The sequence below is a fragment of the Lepidochelys kempii genome, chromosome 2 (genome assembly GCF_965140285.1).
Source record: "Lepidochelys kempii isolate rLepKem1 chromosome 2, rLepKem1.hap1, whole genome shotgun sequence".
Taxonomy (NCBI): domain Eukaryota; kingdom Metazoa; phylum Chordata; order Testudines; family Cheloniidae; genus Lepidochelys; species Lepidochelys kempii.
This window is the reverse complement of record NC_136381.1, coordinates 128,668,012-128,686,259: the sequence shown is the minus strand read 5'-3', so window position 1 is coordinate 128,686,259 and position 18,248 is coordinate 128,668,012. Positions and strand designations below refer to the sequence as shown.

The 18,248-nt window shown below is 38.6% G+C and overlaps 1 protein-coding gene across 3 annotated transcripts in view; it reads right to left on the bottom strand.

Annotated features, from left to right (window-relative positions):
* CDH10 (cadherin 10) overlaps nucleotides 1-18,248 on the bottom strand; it is a 146,391-nt gene that overhangs the window by 46,112 nt on the left and 82,031 nt on the right. For all 3 annotated transcript variants that reach the window (XM_073332273.2, XM_073332274.2, XM_073332276.2), the window contains exon 3: nucleotides 9,064-9,358. In XM_073332273.2, coding sequence (XP_073188374.1) covers nucleotides 9,064-9,358 — 295 coding nt within the window. The remainder of the gene's footprint in view (nucleotides 1-9,063; nucleotides 9,359-18,248) is intronic.

The window sequence follows — 18,248 nt, the reverse complement described above, 5'->3', positions numbered from 1 at the left end:
TATGCATATGCTTTATACAGACCAATTAGCAGCATTTATTGAAAGGAATTCAAATGTGTTGCAATTGGATTGTCTTTCTGTTTCTACCAAAACTAAATATATCTATCAGTTCTCTCTGGAGGAAAAATTGGAGAATATACTTATAATTTCTGAATCCTTAGCAGAACTGGACCTTCGAGTGTTGTTTGATTGAATTTTGAAGGGTAATAAGACTCTGGATATTGGATAATATTTCTTCCTCCTATCTGAGGATGTATTTTTATTTTGTTTTATGGTATGAATGCTGATGAGAGGATTAAGTTAACGGACATTGAAAGTTACAGTAAAAAATTGTCCGCTTCCCTTTCTCCATTTTTCTTTTCAATAGCATGTGAATATTCTACATACCTCTTCATGGTTTTGCACCCTTAATGAAAGTCGATGCTTAGTGTTCTCTTACATATAAAAGCAATTTAGCGAAACAATGTGAAGAATTATGCCCTTCCTTATAATCAATATTTTAAAAAGTTACAGAGCAACCTTAAAAATGTAGAAGTACAGATATTTGAAATTGCCAGCTTGCTTTACATTTTTGCTTCTAAAGAAATAGAGCTTTCTAATTAATAGGACATTTATTGCTTTAAATTCCATTTTTGATTATTTGCTGTTAGATGATTTGTTAACTCTGAACAGCTTGTTGTAAACGTTTAAAAAGTCAAGAATGCATGCCTTTTTGAAAGACAAGTTTTAGTTAAACATCAGTTGTTTGGCTCAGGACAGGACTAAATGGGGAAATGCTATGGCCTGTATTATACAGGAGGTCAGACTAGATCAGAAGTTCTCAAACTGTGGTCTGAGCTCCATTCAGGTGTTCCATGGATAGTTCCCTCTAAGGTGCATGCCTGGGCAGCTGCACACAACAGAATGAAGGGCCACCCACCTAAGTAGTGGAGCCACACCGGTGGGGCTCCATTAATCAGGTGCCTGGACCCTGGAGAAGACGCACATGTAAGGTGAGGTGGTGGCCTTGGGGGGAATAAAGGCTAGGTGGGAGGGGGCAGTGGGGTGGTGAAGAGGGGATGGGGGAATTTGGGATGTGAAGAGCTGTGGGATGTGCTGAGGTGACTTTCCCCAGCTCCAGGGCTACGGCTGCCGGGGAGACAGATGGCCTTCTTTCCCAGCCCCAGCTCAGGAGCTGCTGCAGTGGGTGAGAGACGGCACATCCATTGCATTAGAAAGTCAAGACTACTGATATTAAAATATGAGCTGTGTGCTTTTATTTGTAGAAGAAAAATGTTAATTATTAAGATTTTTTTTATATAGCGCTTTTATCCAAAGTGCTTTACAATAGTTAGCTAACGGTATTAACACCATTTCGAAAGATCATTAAGTGGTCCGCTGAGACCCTCACCAATTTTCAAGTGGTCTGCAAAAAAAAAAAAAAGTTTGAGAACCACTGGACTAGATAATCTATTGGTCCCTTGTTTTTTTGTTTGTTTGTTTTTAAATCTATGCATTTATTTCTTTTCTTCTGGATCTTATAGCATGCCTTTCTGAGAGCTATGCTCCACCAGTTGTGTTTCACAAGATGCACAGACAACATATGACTCCATTTTTCATTTGAAGCCACACCACACTAAGCATGGAATAAATTATTTTGGATACGTTCCCTCTACCTCGGTCACCTCCATACCTGTAATGACCACCATTGCAAAGTGTCCCCTGTGCAGTTTCACAAGGTAAATCTATGCTGCTATTCTGAGCAAGTGTCCCGATCCAAGTAGACAGATTTGTGCTGTAAAAACAGCAGTGTGGATGTTATGGCACCAGCTGAGAATTGGGCGGGCTTGAGAGGTTGAGATGCCGCTCCAGCCGTAATGTCCACATTGCTATTTTTAGCACATTGGCTTGAACCAAGCTAGCACAAGTCTGTCTACTCAGGCTGGAAAGCATATTCCCAGCTGCAGTGTAGGTAGACACGCGCACACACACACACACACACGCTCCTTCTGAAGGCTACAGATTTGATCCTGTTCCCACTGAAACCAATGGGAGCAGGCTTGAGCTCTGCATCAAGCCTCTCATTACCAGATAGTGTCATGCTGAGGGCAATGTGGAGCCACATCACCCGCGGTGGGGTGGAGGGCAGGTTTGGTGAGGGATTGTACCATCTTATTGGATGGTGCAGCCTGTTTCCCTTTGTCCACCCGGCTAGCTGCTATGTGGTGGTTGGGGGGAAAAGCATGGACCCTGTTAAACTTGTTAGACTTGTGCCTCCTTTGGATGTAGGAGATACTGCTGGGGGTCTGGCCCTTGCACAGGGGTGGTGGCAGGGGCCATAAAAGTAAAGGAAAGCTCCTTGCACCCTCTCCATGCACCACACAGGGATCTGACATAATCTCACCTACAATAGGGACCCTGTGATTAACCAAACAGAAAAAAAGACTAAATTTACATAATATACTCCCAATGAATAATTCTACCAGCTCAAGTTATGATTTGTTCTACCCTGTAGCCTTATTGCCTTCTATTTTGCGATGCTGAATTGCATGTGTCTAATCAGCCCCCAAAATTAATTTGTACAGATCAATTTGAATGTGTTAGCTGCTTTCCTTTACATTTCATCATCACATTTAACCACTTTTGAAACAAAACCCTCTTTCAAGCCATTCAAGGTATGTAAAAGTGGACCTTGATTGCCCTTTCCAACATTATCTTGCTATTACCTGTCGGCAATTTATAGTTACCTCTTAAGAAACCATTTGTTTCCCATCTGGTAGCCAATTTTTAATCCATTTCAATAGCACTCCCATGTACCAGTCTTTATACATCAAATCTTTGTGGATCAGTCTTTTGTGGGAATAGTATCAAAAGCTTTTCTGAAATGCAAGCAAAACGATTGCACATCCTTTGCTTCCCTTTTGTTTGCCAATTCAGTAATGTACTGAAAAATACTGAAACAAATTTGTCAGACCTCTTAGTGTTGCACAGTCTTTCATCAATGTTTCCATTTTAAAATGAAGTCAACTTAGGTAACCTATGAAAACGGGTTGCATTTTTGATATTCCATGATATGTTACACCATTTTAGATGGGTAAGTATCTCATGGCATTACTGAAATAAATAGCAGATCTATTTCTCCTCCTCTTTACACCTGGTATAAATCAGGAATAACTATCAAATTAATGGAAAATTTGAGACAGAGAAAAATCATGTCCAGTGCACTTAAAAGATACTTCCTGCTGAAAGAAGAACTGTAAATACTCTGCTCTATGCAGCCCTCAAGTTAAATTCTGTCCCTTGGATGCACATACACAACTTCTGATGAAATTGGTAGGAGGCAGAGCTACATGTTGAGAGCAAACTTTGACCCTTGAGAATACCATTGTATGGTAGAACATAAAAGGACCAAAATTCACCAAACACACTCCAACTACTCTGTAAATAGACCAAAGTAGCTGGAGTGTACTGGTGAATCTGGTACATTATAAATAATTTATAGAACAATTGCATTAATCCAGTTTTACCCTGCGATAACTACACATTTGATGCCATACAGTGGAGAAATGCACTGCTGAATCAGGCCAATAGCGTTTACATAATATAACTAAACAGCCAGCTTCTAGAATATTGTAGCTCTCAGAAGGCATGTCTGAAAATAATTGTAATGATACCTTTTGAACATCTCTAAAGTCTGACCTAAACTGGGTATAATAATATTAATACACTTCACAATTTATGCTGCTTTCCATGTAAGCATCTTAAAACACTTTACAACTATTCATGAATTTAACCTTTAAATTAGGTAAGGATCAGACAGGATAATTAACAAGAAGAAAGTTGGATAAGAAATGCATGGCAGAGCTTGGATGAGAACTCAGACCGTCTCCCTCCCAGTTTTGTGCATTAACTACACACTAAGCTCCCTTCTGCTGGCATATCTATACAAACAGCATGCTGAAGAAATCTAGCAGAAATCTATCTGCTGTTTCCCGAGAAAAAGAGGGGAAATAATTGCATGTACTTTCCAGTTTGTTAATTTTTGAAATGTGAATGCTATATTACATGCAGCAAATTAAATGGAGAGGAGATAGACTCAGTGAAAGTAATGTCAGAAAGAGCGTCTAGATACCTGGCATTCCAGTAAGTGAGGAAAAAGCTGCTGGAGACAAGCATAGCACTCAAGACTGTGTAAATATTTTTGGGTGGCCTTCCAAAAAATAACATAATAATCATTATTCCTTGGATTTTTCTGCTACTGACTGTAGATTTTATTTTATTTTAGTGTGCAGTGGATTGACATAGTGTTTGGTACAAAATACGAGGATGCAATGTAATCGTATGAGCCATTAAAACCTGTCATTCTGAGATTCTAGCTGAGCAGATGTGGGAGGGTTTTGCTGGAGAATTAGCAGGAAGAAGTACAGAAAAAAATAAAAATAAAAATATCCAAAGTGGTAGCATGGTAAGTGACTGAAATAAGAAGGAAGTGCTATAGAAAACAATTATTGCTATGATATTTTAGCAGTGGGAAAAGGGGACATATCATACTAATGAGAGAGTGAACAAATGCCTGGGGAGCAAGTAGAGCAGTGGCAGCTATAAATAGTCCTGATTGTTCTTCTGAAGAGAAAGACAAAAGGAAAACTATGTCTAAAGATGACAGGCTAACTGTGGGATGGCCAAGTTGCAGTCCACATGTAAACCCAGAGGGAGGTTACACCTTTATGAAGTGCACATTGATATCCATAATGCAGGAAGGCAGAATAGATTAGAGGGCTAGAAGAACAACTAGGAAGGATGATAGCCATCAAAGATGCGAAGAAAATCATAGCCTGGGGAATTCATAGGCTGTGCTGCTAAACCCTGAAGATATGAAGTGAGAACACTGAGGGAGTGATTAAAGAACAGAATTCCTAGGCTGGAAGAGATGAATAGAGAAGCATAATTGAAAGGAAAGAAAGGATGAGATCATAACAGGAATCATAACAGGTTTAAAGTCAGAAACATCTATTCTTGTTTGAAGGATATTAGCAGAGAGTCCAGAGGAAAAAGTACAGGGAAGAAAATTGATTTATCTGCAGCCATGAGAAGAAACCCTTTGTGAAACATGAGGAACACCAAGAAGACAGGAAAGAACAAAGAATAAAGTTATAAGTGGTAATCCTTTGGGACTCAGTGAGGAAAAGAATGAAGGAAGAGGATATGTACAGTAATCTACATAAAGCGGGCAGCCTTACTGGGCTACTGACCTAAATGCAGGGTCCTCATCTTTGCCCATGACCTGCACAGAGGAAAAATGAACAAGGTAACAAGAGACTAAAGTAGATAATACCGCAGAGTGACATTCTCAGAGGCAGATGACAGAACGAGGAGTAATGGTCTGAAGTTGCAGTGGGGGAGGTTTAGATTGGATATTAGGAAAAACTTTTTCACTAAGAGGGTGGTGAAACACTGGAATGCGTTACCTAGGGAGGTGGTAGAATCTCCTTCCTTAGAGGTTTTTAAGGTCAGGCTTGACAAAGCCCTGGCTGGGATGATTTAACTGGGAATTGGTCCTGCTTTGAGCAGGGGGTTGGACTAGATGACCTTCTGGGGTCCCTTCCAACCCTAATATTCTATGATTCTATGTCTTTTAGAGAAAGATTTTGAGGATGGGACTGATGGTCTGAGATGGCTTTTCCAATCCCAGCTCCTGCCATATGCCTCCCTTTCCAAATGATACAGAACTGTTCTGTCAAAATCATCTCCTTAATTGAAGCTGCATGACATTTGCTGAGACTTACGGTACCAGAAAAGCTATAATTTATATATAGTCAATGTTATTTTTGTGTTCCATTTTAAAAACACTGAAGCTAGATAACCTTGTTGTGATCCCTTCATTATTCAGACTAGTTTTGTAGGGTCCCAATTAGGGCTGTCAATTAATTGCAGTTAACTCACATGATTAACTAAAAAAAAATTAATTGTGATTAAAAAAATTATTCATGATTAATCACAATTTTAATTGCACTATTAAACAGTAGAATACCAATTGAAATTTATTAAATATGGTAAGTGTTTTTCTACATTTTCATAAATATTGTATTCCCTGTTGTAATTTAAATCAAAGTGTATATTACTCTTGATTACAAATAGTTGCACTGTAAAAATAATAAAAAGAAATAGTATTTTTCAATTCACCTCATACAAGTACTGTAGTGCAATATCTTGGTCATGAAAGTGCAAGTTACAAATGCAGATTTTTTTTGCTACATAACGCACTCAAAAACAGAACAATGTAAAACTTCAGTGCATACAAGCGCACTTAGTCCTACTTCTTGTTCAGCCAACTGCTAAGACCAACAAGTTTGTTTACATTTACAGGAGATAATGCTGCCATTTTCTTATGTACAATGTCACCAGAAAGTGAGAACAGGCATTTAGTTGTATGGCACTTTTGTAGACAGCATTGCAAGGTATTTATATGCCAGATATTCTAAACATTTGTATGCCCCTCCATGCTGTGGCCACCATTCCAGAGGACATGCTTCCATGCTGATGATGCTCATTAAAAAAAAAAGTGTTAATTACATTTGTGACTAAACTTCTTGGGGGAGAACTGTATGTCCCCTGCTCTGTTTAGCCACATTCCCCATATGTTTCATGTTATAGCAGTCTCAGATGATGACCCAGGACATGATGTTCATTTTAAGAACACTTTCACTGCAGATTTGACAAAATGCAAAGAAGGTACCAATGTGAGATTTCGAAAGATAGCTACAGAACTCCACCCAAGGTTTAAGAATCTTCCAAAATCTGAGTGGGATGAAGTGTGGAGCATGCTTTCAAAAGTCTTAAAAGAGCAACTTTCCAATGAGGAAATTATAGAACCCGAACCACCAAAAAAGAAAATCAACCTTCTGCTAGTGGCATCTGACTCAGATGATGAAAATGAACATGCATCAGTCCACACTGCTTTGGATTGTTATTGAGCAGAACCCATCATCAGCATGGACGCATGTCCCCTGGAATAGTGATTCAAGCATGAAGGGACACATGAATCTTTAATGTATCTGGCATGTAAATACCTTGTGATGCCGGCTACAAAAGTGCCATGACGATGCCTGTTGTCATTTTCAGGTGACATTATAAACAAGAAGAGGGCAGCATTATCTTCTGCAAATATAAACAAACCTGTTTTTCTGAGTGATTGGCTGAACAAGAACTGAGTGGACTTGTAGGCTCTAAAGCTTTACATTGTTTTATTTTTGAATGCAGTTATTTTTTGTACATAATTCTACATTTGTAAGTTCAACTTTCATGATAAAGAGATTGCTCTACAGTACTTGTATTAGGTGAATTGAAAAATACTATTTCTTTTGTTTTTATTTACAGTGCAAGTACTTGTAATCAAAAATAAATATAAAGTAAGCTTTGTACACTTTGTATTCTGTGTTGTAATTGAAATCAATATATTTGAAAATGTAGAAAACATCCAAAATATTTAAATAAATGGTATTTTATTATTGTTTAACAGTGTGATCAATTCCATGATTAATCATGATTAATTTTCTAAATCACTTGACAGCCCTAATCCAAATATAACCCTGTGCAGTGCCTTCCCAGATAATGCATTACCATTTTTTAAAATAAACTTTGCTCGGTTAATGTTGAAACTTTGAGATGATGGAAGGTTTAGACTATGTGGTAGATGCATATAGTTAACAATGCAGTTAACAGGATGATGCTCCCACATAGTTCTGTAAAGTTCTCTGGGGGTTCTTCTCTTCTAGTGTCCATGTCTTCTTCTGTTGATTGTAAATACTAATCAGGGTCAGTGAGGTCTCTCAAAAATTATATGATATACTTGTAAGTCATACTTTAGTAGCTACTATAAAGTCAATATTTACCAACAGATTCCACACTCAAGTTATTTTGTATTCTAAATGTAGTAGGAAACTTTGTATCACATATACAATTGTATACTAATCTGGGAAATAGTGAATTTTTAATATTGACCACTTTTTATCATAAAACATACCTTACATGATTCTTCTGTAAAATTGTTATCATCATATGGAGGACTGTTCTATAGTTTGAACAGGTTAGCTGACATGATGCTGACCACAACACTGCAGTCTTCATACACCAAGACAAATTGAATTCAGCATCATGTCAACTAATTGTGATTCTGAATGTTATTTGTACTGGCTTACATTTATCTCAGTCATGCTCAGCATGTAGCACAATGTGTAACGGTACTTTTATGTCCTTCCATGGGACTCTGCCTAACAACTGCTCAGCTCCTGCCCATGTACCAGCCACAAGTAAAAATGAGAATGGGAACTGGCAAAGCTCTTATCTAAGAACCAGTATAGAGGGTGAAATGAAGCATAAAGAGAACAGCGAAGCCACTTCGGATTCCGACTACCACCAGCCACAAGCAAGCTGTGGGAGAACTGGAAGGGTAACAACAAAGTCCACCCCTCCCCGCCCCTCCCCCCCAAAAGAAAAACAACAACAAAAAAAAACAATGCAAAGAGGTGAACAAAGGCACAGAATGAACAGAAGCTTCTTCAGGACTGTGTCTGCTGTCAATGCATTAGGAGACAGGAGCAAGGAAGTATAGCTCCTCAGCCACAGAACCCAGGAGAGAGAAGGCAGACTAGAGTTGCTTCAGTTTATAAAAATAGAAAGGAAACACTCCACTGAAGTTTTTATCAAAGGCTTCCCCAATCACCTTTTTCCTGCAGATTTCAGGGAGGGATACAATTCACATAGACCAAACCATGAATTATGTATCACATCTTTTTATTCAAATTCCAACAACATTTGAATTAATGTATTTAAGATTATAAATAGACAAAAGCTCCAACCATAAAATTTGTATCTGGATCTGGCTGCAGAGTCTGAACCCTGAACTCCGCACCAGATGTAGGGTTTTCTCTCAGGCCTATTTCTAATTCTAAACAAGAAAAGTACTAATATTACTTACCTTCTGAGTGAAAATCAGGACTTAACTGACTTTATAATGGTTGGGGAAATGGTTATGTCAAAGATCATAGTTAAAAGTATGTCCTTACACCAGAAATCACTACTTACCGACTACTGACATTTCAGGAACACTAGCAGTATAAATTTCTTCTGGAAACGTTGGTTCATTGTCATTGATGTCATGGATTTTTATGACAAACTCTGACTCGGGCTCCACTGGCCTCAGAGTTCTTCTGTTAATAGCCTGGGCACGAAGGGTGTAAAAGGCTTTCTCTTCCCTATCAATTCTTCGAGTGGCATGGATGTCACCTGTTTTCTCATCAATAATGAAAAGAGTACCAGCCCCATCTCCTGATAAAATGTACTTGAGAGATCCATCACCCTTGTCCTGGTCAGAGTGAAGCTAAAGGAGAGAGAGAGAGAAAGAAATATTTTACTTTAAAAAGTTTTTTAAAGACATGAAGTCATTCTGCATGCAAAAAAAACAAGATGAGGACTGGAAAAACACTCATTTTCTATTTACATTGACTTGGCACATTGCAGTCATTGTGCTGTATTAAAGCATTCACGTCTCCCTCACTTAACACAAAGAGTCGTTTCACTTGACTGTTGTGGCAGATTTTAGTTTTCCAGCAACACCTGTTCTCGGCTGTGAAACATTTGTGCCACAAATCTTAAAGAAGAATTTTATGTTAATGTTGACCTTTTCTTTCCTTAAAGAGAGCCTATTAAAAATTCACAACCTGCTGTGTTAGTTGTAAATTCACTAAGCAGATAAAGGACATGGCAGGATACATGACAATTAAGGAAAACAGAACAACTGGCAGTGTGTCACACGATTTTTAAATTTTTTATTTCTTATTATTTATGTTTCCTTCTCCTAAACTGGAGTACATTTCAGTGTAACTCATTATCACTTTTATGCCCATCAGATAGTTTTATCAGGCTAAACCAAAAAGCATCAGATTCATTAAGCAATCAGTATTGATTTAAATCAGGTTATCAGATATCTTTCTTTACAAATGACTTCTAACACTGGAAGAGCCCTAATGCAAAATGTTTTTGCTATTTTATACTGTACTGAAATGCAATTGGCTAAGCCAGAGTGTTACACTCAACACCACCTCCCCGCTTCCTGTTACACAATTCCCTGCTTTCTCATTGAGTCTGTTATGTCTGATTTGTAGAATTAAATAATTCAATTTATTTTCACCCTGAAATGTATATTTTAAAATGTTTTTAAATTTTGCAGATGTGTCATGTCTGATAAAGGCCCCGATATTTTTTTTTAAGCACCTCTAATCTGTTTCTGATTTTGTGGCCATGCTGTTGAGCATGGATTTTTTTTTTTGGGGGGGGGGGGGAACAACCACCACCAACTCTTTAAGCCCATTTAGTGAGTTCAAACAACCATTGGCAAAATTTATGATCACTGTAAGCAGGCAGTTACGTGCCTCACTAACTTATTTGTGCATTTAATGACACTATACATAATAGTTAACAACAATAACATTCATTTCTAGGTGCAAACAGCTGGGCATCTAAGCACTATAAAATGTGTCCACACTTATTTGCACCATCAAATTTTTTGCAACATTTATTTATAGGCACAACATTGTAGCCGCAAAATCAAAGTTCACCAAAAAAAAAAAAAAAAAAAAAAAAAAGGAGGTCAGGCTGCAAGAATATTAGAATGATCCAAAAAGTTTCACACATGAAATAAAACTAGTGCAGCACTTTGGGCTTTCCCCTCATGTTTTAACTATAATTAGGGGAAACAGCATAGCGATATTAAAGTAGCATTGACTACTTATCAGAATACCATCTTCAATCCTACAAGCTAGGATAACAAAAAGATGTTCATGCTTAGGGAATAAACGGATCACACACGTAGATCAGGTATAAATATTCCCCCATGGTATCCAGTTATTACATTTGTTTTCCTGGTACACTATGTTGCTTTCATACTCTCCTCTAAAGCATCTATTTCAGGCCAATATCAGAGGCAAAATTCTAGACTAGATGGACTACTGGTCTGCTCTGATGTAGCAATACCCAGGTGTCTCTGCAGAAACCAAATGAGTTCAATGGAACAGAGGGATGAAGTAAAGGTCTGAGGATTAATTCCTCTTGCTGTGGTAAATTTTCAGAAGCTGAATCTTTCCCACACACTCATAATGAGCAGAGCCTGGAGAAGGGAAGGAACTCATGCAGGATCTAGGACCAAAGCCATTATCAGCTTAGAAACTGAGAAACTTAGAAAACTGATTAAAAGTTACTGAACTTTGATTAGAGTAATTTTCCCATTCTCTCTTGATTCAACAATAACTAACAGTAAGCGTAAGCATGGAGCAAAGAATTACAGATTAAATTTTGCTTGAGCTAAAAATTAAAATAAACAGTGAACACAAAACAAAACATGTTTGTCATACATCTTCCTTTTTCTAAAAACAAGGAAGACAGTCAGGGACAGCTGGTTACATCTAACAGGAAGAAAGCAAGGAAAGAAATTGTAAGGGGAGTCTCTTCTATGTAAGATCTAGTCCTCTTCTTTCCCCCTCCAGTTTCTTTGCCCCCTACAACTTGGAAGTCTCAACCTCTCCTCAGGCTCTCTCTCTTCCACTTCTTCCTTGCTTTCTAATTTTCTTCACTGGTTTTCTCCTAGACATACCCAAGGACAAAAAGGAAATCTCTCTGACAGTTCCTTCAGCTGTGTGCTTCCTAGGAGGGGCAGAGTCATGATACACACAACAGCTGGTGCTCTATCATGGGAAGGGAGAAGAAGAGACTGAGATATATTGAATTACCAAAAAGTAACTTTCCTTTTGAAGTATTTTTTGGCATGAAAACAAATGTGCCTGCAAACATCTGGGGTACATGGTCTCAACCATGCAGGAAGAAACACAAGGTACAAAGGATGTGGTTACATTAGGCCACAGCTTTATTAATGCACCTCGGAACTATCCAGCAATAACTTGTACAACACGTTACCATTCCTTCACGAAACGTTTCCACCAATTTGAGAGATACTATCAGCTCTCCCTGCTGAGACCCCACCACCCTCCTGTCATATGAGAGTTCTGGGGCTGGGGAAAAGGAGCTGTCTCCCTGCTGTACCAGATATAGGAGTCAACCCCTTCCTTAGCTTCATTAGGGCATACCTTCTCCTATGCTATGGTGGCCCTGCCTGAGGTTCCCTCCTATGGCAGGCCACAGCACAAAAAGTGTGCCTGCCTCAATATCCCCTTTTCTTATAGAGTCCCCAATAACTCCAGACATGCTTCTACATATAAATGGATCTTTTGTGGGGTTAGTTTATAACAAAAGTCCCACTTCATAATTCAAAATTCCCCAGTCCAAATAGTACATTCACTCTTTCCAGTCCCTACAATACACCAAATACAGCTCTGGCTCTTCTCACTGTGCCCCAGCTCCCCAGTGCAGTTTTGACTTCTCTTACCACACCTCACACTTTAGCTGTTTCCCTATGGTTCTACTCATTCCTCCATCATTCCCCAGACTTCAGCCCTCCGGCTCAGAGAGCCAGCAGGCATCTCCTTCTATTGCTCTCAGCCTTCATCCCTCTCTGACTGTGGCACTGTGTCCTGGGGAAGTTTGTAGGTGGACCCCTCTCAGCTGCCTCCTGTTTTCACTAGCCTGATCTGGTTTGCTGCTCACTAGGAAACTTTCATGGCTCCCTTCTTCAGGGGCATCCCCTTCCTGAAGCTCTGAGCCTATCTCTGCCTTTCCTCTGAGCTCTCTTGTCCTCTGAATTCTGGATTCCAAACTCTGTTGCCTTTGGACCACTTGTCATTTATAACTCCCAGAGGCAGCCCCTCCCTCCCCATGACACCAAACTAGGGTGCAGTAGGACTGCAACAGGAGAAGTTGGCCCAATTTCATTTAAGGGGCCAGGTACCCTGTTACACTTCCCTAAACACACTTCCAATTCTGGTTTATCAGGAAACTAGACCACCCTCTGGAACAAATACTTCCACTTGACAATTACTACCTGCTAAGTTGTGACATCTTGAATAATATCTCCTGACCCTACCCCATCAGATCCTGGAGCTGCTGTGGAGTAGGTGAAAAAATTCACACCTGCCCTAGCTTTGAGGGAAAAATTCCGTCTCAGTCCCAAAAAGGTGAGTAGTGCAATTCCCTCGGCAAACCAAAAAAACTGGTTCTATGCTGATCCAGGGAGAAAAAGGGTTCTGACTGGAGTGACAGGTGTATATATACACCTTTCCTATCCCCTAAGTGTTCAGGGGCCCAATGACCTACCTGAGCCTCTTCTGGTCAACCCCCATCTCAAGTGATATCACTCCTAAGGGAGGGGGAAATCTTTTAAGGGGCTACAACCTCTTTTCCCCCAACTGGCCAGACAAAGCTCCACTCATAGTTGCAAGGAGCTCATTTTTAGAAGCCTTTGACAGTTTCATGGATTAAATGTAGAATTCTGTGTATGTGATATATTATCTGTGCATATCTATATATCTACAGTATTTAAAATATATTTACACTTCATTCTAATACATTTCTAATTGCAAAGTTCTGAGTCAATAATATTGTCACCTTAAATATTAAATTACTGCATGTAGTCACAGATTGTCCCACTTTCTTAATACCATAGCAAAGTCAACATGCCATTCCTGAAATATTTATCTGTTCAGGTCACTGAGTGGTTATAAAAAACATGCAGTGGTGACAGGCTAATTTAAAGTAGCCCTTTTCTTTTACCAAATTATTGTAGAGATGAAGAGATATATCTGCCCTTGATCTGCATGTGAAATTTCTAACAACTTTAATGGGAGTTGCACTTGCAGAATGAATTCGCTTCACCTGCATTAAATCAGAGTAATAAAGCTCTATGCAGATGAAGGAAGTCACGTTTGCTGAGGTAAAATCCACTTTTCAAAATCAGAGTCAGAGTGTGGGTCCATAAAGCAGCTCCCTTCAGTTACTTTTCTAGCCTATGAGCTACAGCATATTCAAATATCCCACCTAGAGCTGTGCTCACACAGGATTCTGGGGTTTATCATAAGAAACAGAGGTTTATAAGGTTCACTCCAAATGTTCAGTGTCACTAAGGGGTGCTTCCACGGTCCCAATAGGCACTCATTTTCTAGAAGTCTCCCCAAGCTCAGGGGTGCTGGGAGCACAACTCACATTTGCAGGTAGGCAAAAATAACACATGAAGAACCACAGACATAAAGCATAAGTAACTGTTTTCTGGCATGCGTATATCACCCTAAGGTGGTCTGAGGAGCTATGTTGTATTCAACAACAAACATATGCATTAGTGATAGGAGGACTTTGAAACACTTAAAGGGTTTAAGTTGGGCTCAAAGAATCACTTATCAGAACTTTAGACCCTCTTTCATTTGCAAATTGGGGTACATAGCTCTCAAAAATAACCTCTCCTGGGATTTCTTCTTTTCTTCATTTTTACCCAACCAGCAAATAGAAAATAAAGGTGATAAAAAACTGTAAGGAGGAAAGAATGGTATTAACCATTTTTTTTAAAACCTCAAAAGATAATTCCAGTCTGAGGGATGAAGGAAAGTTTGAGTTGTTTCTTATTTTGTTCAGAATTACCTTAAACAACTGTTCAATTAATTGCATAATAATTTGGAGAATCTGTTTCCTTCATTTTCACAAGATACACTGTATAAACTCATGGATCCATTGTTGGCAGATAATTACATTACTTACATGACATATTTACCGGGGTGAATCCTGAAATGTTTCCAAGCCCTCCCGCCCTCCCGAAAAAGGTTGGGAATTTGGACTGTCCCTATTTTTCATAGAATGAGTATAGGATAGCTAGACACTCTGGATAAAGGCAATACAGAATGGAGATAGATATAGGGTTTCCCATTACTTTATAGTAGGGCTGTTCATAATAGTCACAACAGTACTTCAAATTAGTTTGTCATGAATTTAAAATGGAACTCTGTTTCTCCAAAAGGATCACAAACCTATGCTGAGTTTCTGAGATTTGTCATATTTCAAAAGGTCTCTTAGCTGCTACATATGTATAAAAAGTACTTAATAAACTGCTGATGAAAATGTAACGATATTTGGGAAAAGCCACAACATTTAGTCAACGAAGAGTGTCTTCCTCTACTGCACCCAAATGAACCAGAAGTAGTTAAATAAAGGACTTTGAGGACACACCTATGAATGCTTTGGGGGTGGCTGGCTGCCCTACTGCAGAGCAGAATATTTAGAAAGAGGCTGTAGTTCCCACACTTAATACATAAAGACTTCAGAAGAACTCACAGGGAGGACCTATCACCATGGTGTCACAGACACTGCAGGGGCACTATGCTGGCACCCAATCCTACTCCAACACCAAGCACACATTACAGTAGTGTGTTCACTCTCCCCTGAAGCTTCACGGTCTGTAGGTCAGACTACAGGTGGCAACTAGAGGAGTAAAGCAGTAAAACACACAGAAGTGAGGTGAGGAGGTAGACTATATTCTAGCTCATTCTGTAAGCACTGCCACCTTTCCTTTCTGTGGGTCAGAAATGAAATAACTTCTGCAAGGTGCTACAGCCTTACTCTGTTGTAAGATCAAAAGCAGGTCCTCTGGCACTGACTTCACACACATAGCATTGTTGCAAATCAAAAACAAAACCAAAACCTCTGTTCAGTAAGATGGCAACCTATAGTGCTAATATCAGAAATGTCCATTATAAATGACGTTTTGGGGGAAAAACCCCCAAAACTGAATTATTTTAAATAGTTCTATGAAAATTTAAAAGATATTGTCCCAAGTGAAATGAAATTTGTCTTTTCCTGACTAGCAGGGAAGTTGGCAAAAAATAAGCTAGTGGAGTTTTCCTGTATACTACTTTAAGTGTAAAACATTTCACATAGCTCTTTTGGCTAATGGGCGTCTATGTTTCATGACAGCCAAGCTGAGAAAGGAAGAGACATCTGTTTCACTTAACAATTTTGTCTCACAAAACAATCAGCTGTGAAGATGTGGTTTTGTTTCAATCTCCACACCTGATATTTTGCAAACCAATGAATTACTTGTTTCTACCTCCCACAGGAGCACTTCACTTTTCAGTGGTCACCACTGTATACTTTATCTTACTAGACAAAAAACAGAATATCTCCTGTATTTTTTCCCAATGGGTTTGACTCACTGTACAGCAACTGCAATTACCATATGTCACAGCCCTGTGCATTTAGTTATTAATCTAGACTGAGATTAAAATACTTTGTTTACCTGAAAACACATTAACCAGAGCACTATCACTTACTACTGTAAGGCAGTATTATTAAAATGAATGCAGTGTCATAAATACTGGACAATGTTTGGAAAAAGATGAAGCAATAAGCCTATTAGGTGTATGGCTTTTATAGAAACATTATTAGCAGTGCAATAGGGAAAGATACACAACAGCTAGAAAATGTAATTGAGTTACATAAAATAAAGCTAACTCAGACTTGTTCCCCCCAGCCCCTTCATGGAAAAGACAGATATGTAAAGTTGATAGACTGATAAGTCTCTTGAGCAATTTCCTGTCAGTTATACCTCCAGAGTTCTGCAGTATCTTCATTAAAGTCTGTAGAGTTACTTCAAATTTACACCGGTGCAGTTCTAATTTGAAAAGTGACTTGAAAATTACACTGGAGGTTTACACCTTAATTGCCTTTCAATGATTCCAAATCAAATCTGCTCACTATATAAGTAAAAAGATTTTTCTTCCTTAATTGCCAGCCCTCCAAGCTCCACATGGAATCTGAAAGTTGAATTCTTGCTGTAGTACTAACAAAAGTAAAAAGTTTGAAACCTACTTCCATCAGAAAAGACAGAAGATACTATTCTGAATAACATAAGGAGCAGATTGATTAAGAAGGTGCCATTTTCACATGCAAGAAAATTTGGAATACTGGAATAGCTAATAATAATGGCAAGTATTCTGATGTAAGGATTAATACAATTTGTTTCTATTCAAATTACAGGTTCCAAGGTCATTATCTGAATTTTAGTTAACCTAAAATTCAGAGTATCAAGATACAAATAATAAGAATGTATGTAGTCACTTTTCAGATTAGAACTGTACTACAAGTAAAATCTATCAACTAAATTCTTACATTAAACTTCTATTCATTTCAAGCCCATTTTCATCTTGTTTTACTGCCCAGTAATATATAGGAAACTTCCCTGTATAAAACAAATCTCACTTTTTTCCTCAGTAGTTTTCACCAAATAATACAGACTATTCAGTTCTACCTTCCCAAATGTGTTTTTAATTCCTATAACTTGCAATTGTATCACTCTATACTGTGTATATTTTCAGGAGCATGTACACCAACAATGAGACCTAGATATAAAATTCAAATCTAGAAAATGTCCTGAATTTTCTCCAGTTTGGAACAGTAGTTTCAGATGGAATGTTTAACTCCATCTTTATTTTTTAGCTTCTTTCTATTTAATTATAGTTAAATCATATATTGGAGGAAGTGTTCTCACTTATACTGTAATTCTTTGCCCTAGACACTGATATTCAGATGTTAAAAAAGATCAAACCCTTTTTTTTTCATTCATCTCTTTTCTGAACACCCTGTAGTATAGTAGTACTCTCCTTGCAATTAACTCCTACAGGAAGGCTTACTTATAAAATACAAAAGCAGACCCTAATTCTAATAACTATGGTATTGAAGAACAGTTATTTCCCCTACATCTCAAAACATAAGGTATTAAAACTTGTCAGTTAATTTCCCTTTGTACCAGCCTAGAAGACAAGATCTACAACAGATGTGGCAAAACCATTTCTCCTTTCCGTTTTCTCTTTTTAGAGTATTTATCCTGCACAATCTTTTCCCTAACTGCTGAGTTTTAAGTGAAGCAGCTTGGTGCCAAATTTCATTCATTTGTAATGAGACTCACTTATTTTGACTTATTCTGAAGGTAGTTTTTAAAGTAACTCTCTTGTCTGATGAAGGATTTTGCACTGTGTTTCAATGAGATACTTACAGTCTCACTCTTAGTCCTGGTCTACACTGCGGTGGGGGATTGATCTAAGTTATGCAATTTCAGCTACATGAATAACGTAGCTGAAGTCGACATACTTAGATCGACTTACCTTGGTGTCTTCACTGCAGCGTGTAGACTGCTGCCGCTCCCCCATCGACTCTGCCTGCGCCTCTCATGGTGCTGGGTACAGGAGTCGACAGGAGAGCGCTCAGGGGTTGATTTATTGCTTCTAGTCTAGACGCGATAAATCAATCCCCACTGGATCTATCACTGCCCGCCGATCCGGCAGGTA